This window comes from Meyerozyma guilliermondii, genomic scaffold (genome assembly GCF_000149425.1).
Source record: "Meyerozyma guilliermondii ATCC 6260 scaffold_4 genomic scaffold, whole genome shotgun sequence".
NCBI classification, from domain to species: Eukaryota; Fungi; Ascomycota; class Pichiomycetes; order Serinales; family Debaryomycetaceae; genus Meyerozyma; species Meyerozyma guilliermondii.
Genome location: NW_001809797.1, coordinates 514,925 through 528,267, shown reverse-complemented (window position 1 = coordinate 528,267; position 13,343 = coordinate 514,925). Strand labels below are relative to the sequence as shown.

At 42.9% G+C, this 13,343-nt stretch overlaps 5 protein-coding genes across 5 annotated transcripts; 3 read left to right on the top strand and 2 right to left on the bottom strand. All coding sequences in view use genetic code 12, as the record gives it.

The window, feature by feature from the left end:
• Window positions 1-388: 388 nt before the first annotated feature.
• On the bottom strand, window positions 389-2,254 carry CWC22 (U2-type spliceosomal complex subunit; the record flags this gene model as incomplete). Its single annotated transcript, XM_001484126.1, has 1 exon — window positions 389-2,254. The coding sequence occupies one exon, from the start codon at window positions 2,252-2,254 to the stop codon at window positions 389-391; it is 1,866 nt and encodes a 621-aa protein (XP_001484176.2).
• Window positions 2,255-2,376: 122 nt separating this feature from the next.
• PGUG_03556 (uncharacterized protein) lies at window positions 2,377-5,046 on the top strand (the record flags this gene model as incomplete). The annotated part of the gene is made up of 1 exon (XM_001484125.1): window positions 2,377-5,046. The coding sequence occupies one exon, from the start codon at window positions 2,377-2,379 to the stop codon at window positions 5,044-5,046; it is 2,670 nt and encodes an 889-aa protein (XP_001484175.2).
• Window positions 5,047-5,119: 73 nt separating this feature from the next.
• Window positions 5,120-6,004, top strand: PGUG_03555 (putative pantetheine-phosphate adenylyltransferase; the record flags this gene model as incomplete). Its single annotated transcript, XM_001484124.1, has 1 exon — window positions 5,120-6,004. One exon carries the CDS (start codon window positions 5,120-5,122, stop codon window positions 6,002-6,004), a length of 885 nt encoding a protein of 294 aa, XP_001484174.2.
• Window positions 6,005-6,094: 90 nt separating this feature from the next.
• PGUG_03554 (ubiquitin-specific protease) lies at window positions 6,095-9,937 on the bottom strand (the record flags this gene model as incomplete). The annotated part of the gene is made up of 1 exon (XM_001484123.1): window positions 6,095-9,937. One exon carries the CDS (start codon window positions 9,935-9,937, stop codon window positions 6,095-6,097), a length of 3,843 nt encoding a protein of 1,280 aa, XP_001484173.2.
• Window positions 9,938-12,227: 2,290 nt separating this feature from the next.
• On the top strand, window positions 12,228-13,310 carry MP65 (putative family 17 glucosidase; the record flags this gene model as incomplete). Its single annotated transcript, XM_001484122.1, has 1 exon — window positions 12,228-13,310. One exon carries the CDS (start codon window positions 12,228-12,230, stop codon window positions 13,308-13,310), a length of 1,083 nt encoding a protein of 360 aa, XP_001484172.1.
• Window positions 13,311-13,343: the final 33 nt, after the last annotated feature.

Genomic DNA, 13,343 nt, shown 5'->3' with positions numbered 1-13,343 from the left:
CTATGGAAATTTTCTTGCCGCGCAACCTTTTTATAGTTTCAGGCCGGTGGTTTGTAACTCGAACACGCCCATTGGCTCTGGTGTATGCAGGATACAATGTTCATTTCACCCGGAACAAAACGGACGATGCGATAGATTCTAAGATAGCTCTGGCACTAGCACAACCCCAGCTATATATCGAATAGGTTTCGACGCCCACACACCATTTTTTTCTTCAGTTTCTGGTACCTTACTGGTACCTTGAGTTCTTCGTCACTCCGAGTTTTCCCGCGGTATAACCGGCGCAGTTCGATACTGCAGGTAAGGTATGGCACAGTTGAAAGTCTGGGGTTATCGGAAGATGGTCAAGTTGAGTCCAAACTCGATGTGGATTTTGCAAACCACTTACCTAAGTGTGTCTTCTCTTGGGGTCAATTCCGTACGGAGCAGGTCCTTCATTGAACGCTTGGCGGCGATGTCTATTTTGTTCGCTCATCGCTGATTCCTCGAGGTTGCTGTGGGTGCGGCTGGTGCGGCGCGCCATGTCACCGCGGCCGTTTTGGCTGCGACTCGGGCTTCCGTTGCGACTTCCGCTCTGGCTTCTGCTTCGACTTCGACTTCGACTCCGACTCCGACTCCCACTCGCACTTCGACTATAGCTCGCACCTCGACTCCGGCTATAGCTGCTGCTTCGACTATAACTTCCACTGTCACTACTTTCACTTCCTCTTCTCTCTCGCTTTCTGCCTCGAGGCTCCAGTTCGAGTCTCTTCAATGCACTTCTCATCTGTTCTGTGAGTCGTCCGAGTCCAATTGCCGTAAAGTAGTTGATGGAGAAACGTACATGCTCGGCATCTCTCATCTCTTGAGGAGATGTTGGAAACATACCTTGGATTTTCGACTGCACATTTTCTGCTTCCACCATCTCAACCAACTCACCGATACCCACTTCTTCCACCAACTCTTGGAAAACAAACTTGATGAATATCCGTCCCGCAGATGTTGTACCGTCCTCAGTCATCTCAATGGTGTCCCAGCACTCTTCTATAGGCAAGATTCCACAGGCAAATAGATGGCCAAATAACTTGCCAATGTTGCGAACCGCATTGGTGTTGAACTGGTGTATCTTTTCATAATATTGTTTGAAAAGCCTTACAAACACAACTTGCCATCTACGACTCTTGGAACAGAGCTTCTCTCCTATTATCCCAATGTACTTTGAGTATGTCTTTTCTTCACTTCCACATTTTATCACCATATCTGCAAGTACTTCGTCTTTGGAAACATCACTATTGTTCTTGTAACTGAGCTTCAAAAGCTTGTGTACCGCTTCATCAGATGACATGCTCCCCATTATTGTCAAATATACCGTTTTTTGGAAATTAATAAGATCGGAATTGGTCATATCAATGGTTTTATCGGTCTTTTCTGGTTCTTCTTTTGGCACCGGTGCAACCGCAACTTCGTCAGAATCTCCGAGAATCTCTCTCAATTCTTCTTTATATCTGTTTTCTTCTTCTTGCCAATTTTCGTCAAACTTGAAGCTATTCAATTCATCGTGAGTTTCTATTGTTTCGTCTAATATTAAAGTGTGGGTCTCTCGGTCTTCTTCCTCTACCAAGTCGAGATCAGGCGTTACAGCAGGATAACGGCTGAACCTATGACGGCGCTCTCGTAGCAACAAGTCGATGTCATGAAGAACAGATCCATCAAGCTGGGAGTTGGGATCTTGAAGAAATGATCGAAGTCGATCGAAAATCATAGCACTGGCATTGGCAGCGTGTTGAACTAAAAAGTGTCCACCTTCAGTCATTATAGAAGTAGCAGCACGAACGGAATTGTTTGTAGGATTTTCCAAAAGCAATTGGAGAATTTGAAGGATTACAATATCGCTGCAAACATATTGGTTCATCAAGTGGACGAGAAAGTGGGTCGAACGAGTCACATTAGGCTTATCGTTGTTGACGAAACTTTTCCGAAAGAGCACAACAAGACGAGATATAAGAATCTGACCAACTTCAGGGAACTTGGAATTGATAACTGCCGCCAAACTAGCCAACACTTTGGTGTGCTGTTTATCTCGAGTCAATTGTGATTTCATGAAAGAACGAACAATGTATCCTTGTCCACGGTAAATATTGAGATTAAATAGCTTGATTGCTGATTCCTTGATGTTATTCCTGGTCAATGCTTCGACAATTTTGTCAACTGAAGCCTTGAGGTTTTTCCACTCAGTCCGCTGAAAAGATTCTGAATGTGCTTCTATGTTACTCATCTTCAATTATTGAGCGTAGACAGATGAGACTATGATAGTGGTAACACTGTTCTTCAGCTACTGTATAGCTTACTTGTAAAGCTACTCCGTAGCTCTTAAACCTGAACGCGAAGTGCGATGCGATGCGAAGTCGATGCGATGCGAAATCTCAATCTCATCTCTTCCTATGCCCCACAAAAATAATGCTGAATCATATAGTACTGGCGCTTATTAACAGTACTCGGGTGCTGCGTGGCCCGTATAGGCTATCTCGACGCTCAGTTTCCGGCTCAAATGTTCAAATCAAACTCAACCATTTTCTCAACACAGGCGAAATCATAAAACGAACACCCGCCCAAACACATCGAAGGAACTCAAAAGCCATACAAAAGGCAAACGGCGCATACTCTGGTCAGAAAATAATATCCATTCTTCAATCCAGGTACGACGGAAAGCTTCAAAATGCGGCGGGGGGTATGATAAATGTGAACAAACTCACCACCAAAGATATCAATGTTGCCTCTGAAAAGTCGCTCGAAATCTTTCAGGCTCTCGTGGGCACAAAGAAAATAGACAGAAAGCCCATCGACCAGAAACTTTTGCTAACATTGCTTGGAACTAATGCCATGCAACTAAAAGACCCGTTTCTTGTGACTCGAGATGTTCTCAAACTTCTTGAACGAGACAATGACACTGTCAGGGCAGAGACCTTGGCACGAATGGCTGGTTCTCGAGGCGGTGTGGTCGCCATGAACGCAATACTCCAATGGCACTTTGACCATGGTGATATCAAAGGCGGTTTGAAATGCTTTAATGATCGAAAAAAATGGGGCATTCCTTCTACGTCATACACTTATACCATATTGTTCGATGGTATTTCGAGAGCCTCGTCTTGGGGTGGGGTTTCTGCTGAAGCCTGCCAAAAGTACCTAACTCTTTTTGACACTTTTAGAGAAAAGGCAGCTGAACTTCGTGAATCAGGGAAAACAGATTTGAAGTGTACTGTAGAACATTTCAATGCTTGTCTTGGTATATTCGTCAGAAGCTTTGTAAATGATCAAGAATTTGCATGGAGCTTCTTTGACAAGCTTTTACCAGACCCAAAATCCACACTTCCAGCCATAATCCCCACATGCCAGACCTTTACTATTCTTTTAAATGGGGTAAAGAGGAAAGCCCAGGCAGACTCAGATAAAATTAGCCAGAATTCTGGATTGACCAGAAAGGAAAAAATCGAAAAGTTGGATGAAATTAGGCAAAACTTGGCCTACACCGCTGACCAGATACTAGGAAAAGTGTTAACAAGTGCCACCCCTCCAGTACCTCCCACTAAAGAAGAAGCAGAGCACAACCCTGAAGTTCTTACTGATTATAGACAAAAAAGCAGACGTCTATTGGTGGACGTGGACGAGGCATTCGTGAGTGTCTATGTTTCTTGTTTCATTAACACTTTTTTGTATATCCAATCTCTAGGTAACACAAACCTTGATAGCATCAGCTACGGCCTCACTGCATTGAAGGTCTGGTGTCCTGAAGTGGAGAATATCATTAGGTTTGCAAACGGTAACGTTTCGAGTGAAATATCATACATCAATAACCCTCAAGTTGACTCGACAAAAATCAATCCTTTGGTGACCTTCCCTCCGTCCCTCCTATCCCGAAATAAGAATCGTGCCTTATTCAGCGGAAAGAAGAAGCCACTCGTAGACCTTTCAAGACACACGGGGGCAGAAGTTCGTACCATGTTTCTTCACAACCAATACTTATCGTCGAAAGGTAAATTTGGTAAAAAAGCATCGGCTGATTTTATTCGTTACTTCAATGGCAAGAAACAGCCGCTTAACAAATTTATTTTGATGTTGGTTTTGGACGGACTATTGAAATTGGGAAAGTTTCAGGAATTTTATCTTGCAGTATGGTATATGCTTTCGAAATGGGGTGCAGTAAAAGTGGATAATAAAGAATTGCTTGAAAGATACCGCAATGGAGGTGTCCAAAAAGGTTTATTGCCTTTGGTATTACCCGAATCAACCAAAAGCAGTGGAAATATCATTACTGAATGTGTCGATATCATGATGGTGGAAAACTTCATCTTCAAAATAAGCGAAAATTTTCCTTATCAGCAAGAGCTGTTTGCTGGTAGACTTGTGACTGAACTTGTTCAAGCCGTTGTGACCGTTAATAACAAAGATCTCCAAATAAGGCCAAAGACGGTTGATGCCGTGTTTTCCGTATTGACTTCCGATATCCATCACTTCAACGACTCGAATTACAATCGCATGATTGTAGCATCGAAAAAAAGGAATGTGCGTGATAACACTCCAAAGAAATCACTTTTGGACAAACAACTCTTATCGTTCATGCCAACTTTGAATGCCTTTATGGATACCTTGTTGCTTCATTCTCGCAATAATGGAAAGAAGAGCCTACCAAACTACACCATTGATTCGTATAATCGAATCATCGAGCGTATATACCGTTCGACATGGTTTCCTCAAAACTCTACTGAATTTGTCAACATACACAAGTTGATAATTCGGTCTGGAGTTCTGTTCTTTGCTCCTAAAGCGATAAGAGACCCTAGACTCAAGTTGACCTATAGCGAGATCGAACCCTCGATAAAGTATGTGTTGGATTCGCTTCGTGTGCGAGACGATCTCAGCAAGGAAGATGTCCAATTAATGCTTGCATTGAGGCTGATAATGGGTCTTGTCTCCATTGATACTGATGCTACGTCCAAGATGCTGCATCTTGCCAAAAAGGTGCGTTCCTTGATTCCACTCACGATAGATTCTGTAAATAGTACGCAGTAGCTGAATATAGTTTTGCAGCCTGTTTTCCTGCACCGAGCACCAAGGTGAGATTCCACAACTTCATCTAATCGGCATGACGATTGCAATATTGGTGCTGGACATTACTGCCAATGATTATGCGGATATATTTCAAGAGGTGGTTGGGCATCTTAATGGTAATCTCAACTCTCTCGAACAAGTTGATGTGTTGACTCTTAAGCCAATCAACCAAGTTGAGCAATTGAATGAGGCACTTGCAACTACATATAGTTGTCTTCGGCACCAGTTTACCGAAGCGGGATGTGACTATAAATTGGGTATAACAATTTTATTCAATACTGGAGTGTCCAAAATCACACCTGGTACTCAAAAGGTGTATGTTTCAAAAGATATTGAAGAACATATCAAGGTTGATTATTCGATCCAAAAGCTTGAAAGTGAACCGAGAACCATTGAGCGACAAATTGCTCCCAAAATCTCCAAAAAGTACAATGTCTCTGCCTTGGGAGGAACGTTTGATCATATCCATGATGGGCACAAAATACTACTTTCAGTGGCTGCGTTTTTGGCAAAGAGAAAGCTCATCATCGGTATTACTGGCCAGGCATTGCTCAAAAACAAAAAATATGCTGAATGTCTAGAGTCATTTGAAGTACGAATGAAGCGCACTATAGCCCTTGTCAATCGTCTATTGGACGGAAATGTGAGATATGACGTTTATGAGATAAATGATGTTTGCGGGCCCACTGGTTTTGTGAAAGATATCGACTGTTTAGTGGTCAGCGAGGAGTCAGCAAAGGGTGGTGCCTATGTTAACAATTACCGTAATGAACGAGGGTTTCCCAGTTTGGACATCATCACCATTAAAGTGGTCGGAGGTGAAGACAGCCGCGAAGACAACAGTTGGAAAGGTAAGATCAGTTCTACTGACATCCGTGAATATATATATAAGGAAACTTACAAGAGTAATAGCACGTAATGACCATGTTAATACGACTCAATGTGAATATTATTATTTGCTAATGAATGAAAATTCGTCCTATTTATTTGCTAGTGATTGACGATTGATTTATTTGATGGAAATGCCCTTATCATAAGCAGCACCTCTCTTGGGAGATCGGTCATAGTGATCGAGAGCTAGCGACATTGACGCATCACAATTCAATATTTCATCAAACAAGTTCAATGATTCACTCTCGGTGTTTAGATAGCGACCCTTATCATTCGCATCAGCTAAGGCAATCTTGATCTTGCTGAACGCTTGCGGACTTACCCCAAGACGCTTCCTTAATCGCTCTGCAGTTCGGGCAAACTTTTCGTCAGGGTAGACTGGGAAAATAAATGGGATACCATGATGATATGTGCTGTTTCTGTGAAAGTGAAAAGCAGGAATCATATTCAATTTCTTGGCCGACCCTTGGGCAAGCTTCAATTCTGTTTTCGTACTTTCATCCAAAATGTCATTGACATTGCCCGGCACTTCTTTGAACCGTTTGATCATGTCAAACTCCAACAATATCTGAACCTCTGCTGGAAAGATCCCTGCGTAAATGTCAACGTTATCCGGTAAGGTGTCGATCTTGCGATCAAATCGAACCAAATCGACATACTTGTGATCTTGTCCTGTCCACACCAACATATCATGTACAACCTCCTCCTTCACCCCTGCCTTGTGAATCAATTTCTTAATGAGGTCAGATACTAAACCTGTCTTAGGTATCAACAAATCGTACAACTGTGCCAGGACCAAAGAAGTTACCCAATTTACCTTTATCGACCGCATGTTCTCGTATTCCTTAAGTTTGATATTAAGCACTTCATACTCGAAATTAGTGATCTGCGAAAGCGGAACCAGCCTCGAAAAGAATTGTGACAAATGATGGCTAGATTTCAATGGGTATCTGACTCCCTGGTAGTTCACGATGAACAACCTCAAGTATTCAGCATCAACATCAGGGCCCAAATGCTGTGCAATCTTCTTTGCTAAGTCATCGTAACTGTATTGGGTTGACACCCAAAAATCAAAAGTCTGATTATCAGTAGGTTTCACAGACGACTTTTGAACTTCGCTATCCAGGTTATCAGCTACGTAGTCGCTGTCTTCCTCTTCTTTTTCAGCTTTGAACGGACTCACTTTGATGTGGAGTCTGGTAAGCAAAAAGTTATAAAATTCTTGTACGTTTTTCTTTTCCTCTGACAAAGATTGAACGGCGAGTATGTCACCATTACTGAGCTCATGTTTCTCAAAAGACAACAGCTGGTCCACCGGTTCAATCTTCAACTGAGACAATTCTTCAAAGTATTCAAGATGGTTGTCTTCTTCGAACCCAAGAAGTGAATTAATGTAAGAAGTGAGTGAATCGATTTTTGCCTGTTTCTCGACAGTCACATGAGTCAACCCGTACAAATTATTCGACGCAGTATCATAGTATTTCAAGAAGATGGTGATGTGCGCTGAATAATCAAAGATGTCATGAAATTTCTGTTTCTCAATGTCCAACTTGCTGCTTTCGATTTCCTTGGACACATTTTCAAATGAAAATTTCAGAGGCTCAATTTTGTCTTTGTTTGATATGTTGGAAACCACATTAAAGAGGTCCTTTCTCAATTCCTCGACAAACAACACCATCTCGTCAAATCCACGATTGTAACATTTGACATATACTGCATTAATCGTGTGGTCTCGAAGCTTGGGCGGGATTGGAGTATCCGTTCTGTTTGTATGATTATTACGGTGGTTCACAAGAAGTAAGCGGAATGGAAGAGAGTCTATCTCGTCTTCAGTAATCTGCGTGCCCTCTGCAAGATACTGTAATTGCACCCCAACTCTCTCGTATACTTTGGTAATCTTATCTTCTTTCTTCATTTTGAATACGTGGGGCAAAGATTCAGGCTTCACCAACGACTCATCGTAGTACTTTGGCATAGTGGGGTCAGGGTATAAATCAAAGCCTGAGTATGCATTGTAACTGTCCACTGACACACACTTAACATTGATGTAATACGAGGCTTCCTCTCTGACTTTCTCTACGCGCTCTTTCTCTTCAGTTTCAGCTTTGATTTGAGTTGGAATGTGTTTTGGAATGTGACTATCAATGGAGGCGTTGTCTTTTGGTAATATTGAATCCAATTCCGACTCTCGATAGTAAACCAACATATAAGCCGATGTAGCTCGGCGGATGAGATATTCGTTTTGGTCAGCTCTGGAGAGCCTGGCGAATTCTTGAGACGTCAACTCACTAGCCCCAAAGTTTTCCTTGAATACCTGAGTATGAGTTGCTTTCCATACTTTATCATCGTCGAATCGAAGCCACGAGTCTGAGGAGGCTTCGGGTTTAATCATGGCATAATAGTGGCCATTAGAAATGCTTCCTTGGTGTACTAGAACACCATGAAGCTTGTAAGTCCAGTTCTGAGATTTAACTTCAGAAGGCAAATCTTCATCCAAGTATGGCTTCAAGTCAATTGAGTCGGGGAACTCGTACAAATCGTCAATCTTCACCATATCGTCGACCATAAAGTCATACTCGAATCTCTTCAATTGCAAATGAAGAACTGGTGGGAATGATCGGAAAACGACTCCCTTTTTGGCATCTTGGTACCCGTGTTCATCGCCTGCTTGGTACTTATTTTCTCCATCAAGCATTTCAATCTCGATATAGTTCTTAAAAGATGCTTCCAAGTTGGAGAATCCCTTGACGTTCAATTGAATATCCCAAAAGTCTTCTTCTCTTGACGATTCATAAGAGACATTTACGCACTTGATGTAAGATTTCATCTTGCCCACAAATATATCGTTCAACGAACCATCGATGGCACTTCCTTTCATGGCCAGCTCAAGTCTATCCATTAATATACGGTTCATTTCTTGAACATCATGCTGTGTAAATGCTTCAGAAGAATCCCATCCAAAGGACTTTGTCAACTCCAAAGTTCCCACTGCTTCTGAGGAAGTCAGTAATAGGTAGAAAATACGCTGCAACTCTAGAGAGACTGACTGACCCTTTTTGTGAGTTTCCGTGGGGATCTGGTAAACTAGGTCGCGAAAGATCTTGGTTGTGTAGTATGACTGAAGAAGTGAATTCAAGTAGCACGTCGCACCCTGATTACTGAGCCCGACGTAGCCAGTACTAGCCTTGGAGTCGTAATCGAGAAAAGAGTGCCATAACACACCAGTGGAAGAATCATCTATGATCCTGACATAGGCAGTGATGTTAAGGGTGTTCTTTTCCAATATGGCATGGCCATTGTTAAACCTTCGAGTCGAATTCAACTGGCCAAGATCGATGAATGTGGAAAACCCCCAGTCGGTTTCATTCTTGTTAAATCTGTGGAATGAGCCGCTGGGAAGGTGACACTCTGGATAGCTGGGGTTCCAGATATCCAATGCGAATTGAGCACAGACGTACCAATCGTCCGCCCTCATATTCTTGTCGTCAAGAATTTTGTGGGGCTCAAGGTAGATGGAGATGTGAGTGTTGTTGTTGCCACGAGGGAATAAGAGCACATTCCACTCGTATCCGCCACACTTGAACGTAGGACCCCTAATCTTATTCTCACGTAAACTCGACCACGAGTCTATAGTCCAAACGTGATGAGTTTCGTCAGCGACAGGATAATCAGGAAGGGGTTTCATGAGGCGCTTAGCTAGCTTTTCAAACTCATTTGCTTTTGGAATTGCTGTCAGCCTTGGATCAGGGGCGGTTGCTCGACGAGTGACAGGTTCAGTGTCTTCAGCCATTTCCTGATCATCTTCATCTTCTTCATCGTCGTCCTCCTCATCTATCACTATCTGCTCCGCACTTTCATCGTCTTCTTCCATTAGATCAACGTAGATCAGGTCGGCATTGGGGGGAACGGCGCCTTTGGCCCCCAAGTTGAGGTTCTCTTTGTCCTCAAAATCTGGTGTCATTCTTTAGATCACCGTCAATTATTACTCGTATATGTTGCTGGTGGTTCACCTCACGATATGTGTACAAGTTTTTGTATTTATGAAAGATCGGATCGGAGAATCTAGTAGTCATCCATCAAATCACCTAGTCTTGCCCGATAGCAATTGAGACTATAATGGATGGAAAAGTGATCAATATACAATCTTCCGACAGTAGCAGGGACTATGGATGTTAATTGTAAATAGTTGCGATCAAAAACCGTACTCTTGTTATTTGGGGAGTATACAAGGGTGAAGTTGGGGCAGACAAATTGAAGCGTTGCACGTAATGTTCCTGGGTGATATGCAGGATCTCGCTTAATAAGATCTGGGTTGACTAGAACAGCAATACGAATATTAATATACTAAAATGGCGAGTGATGGTACGATTACGAAAGGAGAGAGTAGTTGAGTCATTTGGTCGGTTTATTCGGCTTTTGTTTTTTGACTTTCATTTTTGAGTCCTATACTTACCCTAATTCATATACAAATTTGCAGCCATTTTAAACTTGCAAAATTTGTGTACAGTCATCGTAACCACGGCCCTATTCTGCGTATTGAGTGGGTTGAGCTATGAAGATCTTGTTGCTGGAATGCTGTGCTGGTAGCATGAGAATTTGAACATTGTGGAAAGAATGTTGGTTAAAATTATTGTATGTGTTGTAAGCCTATCAAACTCAAACAACTGGCTTTATAACTGGCTTTAGCGACTAGTCTAAAGGTTCCTTCGGAGTACATGAAGTTGAGGACCATGAGCGAAAATCAGTTGAATTCTTATAGTCGGTGCAACGGGTGCCATTGGTAAAGTAGATGACAATGATTGAATTGCAACGGATTTACTTGTAATACTTGGCTCCAATAGCCATTAGCATCAACTACACAGCCTTGTTTGATGGTTTGATCAAGAAAGTTGTATCTTCATCGTAAGTTGTTACTCTTATTGCGCCTTCATCACTACAATTTTGCAGCCTTTTCCTACTCAACGGTTTAATCATCTACCGAGTTTGATAAAGGGATCACGAGCTACCATAAATTAGAAGATACCACGATCTACATCTTTTTCAACATATGCAAATTATTTTTTGCACATGGACAAATTGCAAATTTTTAAAAAAATACAAAATGAAAAATTTTAACTGAAAAAACCAGTCTCACAAAATCCCTCTTACATACAGCTACAAGCGCACAAAAATCAGAACTTATCCACGGCAATATTTTCAGCCAAATTACTGCTGTTCCAGACCGTTACCTTATGTTTCAAGGACCCCATATGACGTAGTGTTTCGAATCGACGCATGCACTATAACGTTTTGGTAATGCGTCAACGCGGTCTTGAAACTACGTGCAGTCCGTCGTAAGAGATACACCTATACACCCATATTGACGACGACGGTTGATGCAATATCTGATGCACGTTCGGCGCACGTCCCACGCACGTCCAATACACAATAGGCATTCCGGCTCATCCATCTGCAACCATACCCGTCTAGACCAAAGCGACAAAATTTATTCAAACGTTGTCTGGAGCGGGCTCTCCTTTGCCTAAGATTCAAAGCGGGAAAATCAGCAGTCGCCCGCCCCCGCTAATGAGCCCAGAATCGCGAGTCACGTGCACCACCCTCGAAACTCGCCCAATACGACCGAGTCCTTCCCAAGTGGTGTATTATGTAAATGTAAATAATACCCGATGCGGGTATGCGTATGCACGCTCAGTCGATGCCCCTTATGACGTGCAAAGAAACACGGGATCGAAGAATGCGGTTGCTAAGTCGACCAAAGGAGTAAGAGGATATCAGGCAACGTGAAACATCATCAAACCTCAGTAGTCTCAATACTGTTTCAGCATGTCGGCTAAATTGTAGTATTACACATATTCACAAGAAAAGCTTGATAAACCGAATCGTTTATAACCTACAATAAATTTCCGTTTAACTTAAATTAATCAAAGTCCTCATCTTTTCGTGTTGCATCGTCTACCTTGTTGAATTGTCGACGCTTGGCGCCACCGGAATTGGTCGCGGTTACAAACCAAAGCAATGCGAATTCCGAGGGTAACACTATCCCTTGTGCGAAATTGCCTGGGCACGAATTTGTATAAAAAAATCGCGCTCGCCCAGTTTGTTTTTTTTTACCTTTTTACACTCTTTTAAAAAGCCGTCAATTAACTGGACTTATAGTTTAGAACCTGGCCGTATCTACAGTCGCTCCTTGCACCAAATCCTATCCCTAGATACCCGTTTCAGTCCTTCTTTTTAGATCGTCCCGTTTTGCTATGTTGTTTAAATCGCTTGTTTCCGCTGCCACCGTGGCTCTTGTTGCTGCCGTTCCATTGCAACACCAACACCATGAACACAAGAGAGATGTCAAGGTTGTCACCCAAACCACTGTTGTGATTGCTGGTGCCAACGGTGATGTTACTACTGCTGTTCCCAAAGTTTCCTTGAGTACCGCTTCCGTGTCGGTAGACCCAACCACCGTGATTCCTCAAGGTCAACCTTCCGGTTTCACCAACCCTTCCTCGTTCGAGACCGGTACTGCCTCTGCTACTGGCTCAGCTTCGTCCCAACCATCTGGTGGCGCTGGTTCCAGTGGTGCCAAGGGTATCACTTACTCCCCTTACTCTGACGATGGTGGATGTAAATCCTCCTCGCAGATTGCTTCCGAAATCCAACAATTGAGTGGTTACAACATCATTAGATTGTACGGTGTCGACTGTGACCAAGTCAACGCTGTTATGTCTGCCAAGTCCGACTCGCAAAAGATTTTTGCTGGTATCTATGATGTTGCCAACATCGAATCTGGTGTCTCGACCTTGTCTTCCGCTGTTAAGGCTAACGGTGGATGGGACCATGTCCACACTGTTTCCGTCGGTAACGAATTGGTCAACGGTGGTCAAGCTTCCGTGTCCCAAATCGGTGAATACGTTTCCACTGCCAAGTCTGCTTTGAAAGCTGCTGGATACACTGGTCCTGTTGTTTCCGTCGACACCTTCATTGCCATTATTAACAACCCTGGCTTGTGTAAGTACTCCGACTACATGGCTATCAACGCTCACGCTTTCTTCGATGGTCATGTTACTGCTGAACAAGCCGGTGACTGGGTCTTGTTGCAAATCCAAAGAGTTGCTGACGCTTGTGGAAGTGACAAGTCCGTTTTCGTCACTGAGACTGGCTGGCCATCTAAGGGTGACTCCAATGGCGTTGCTGTCCCATCCAAGTCCAACCAAAAGTCTGCTGTCGACTCGATTGTCGGCTCTTGTGGTAACGATGTAACTTTGTTCACCGCTTTCAATGACTTGTGGAAGGCTGATGGTCCTTACAACGCTGAAAAATACTGGGGTATTCTTTCCAACTGATTGTTTCGTTTGATACCAATATATGCTGTTTCT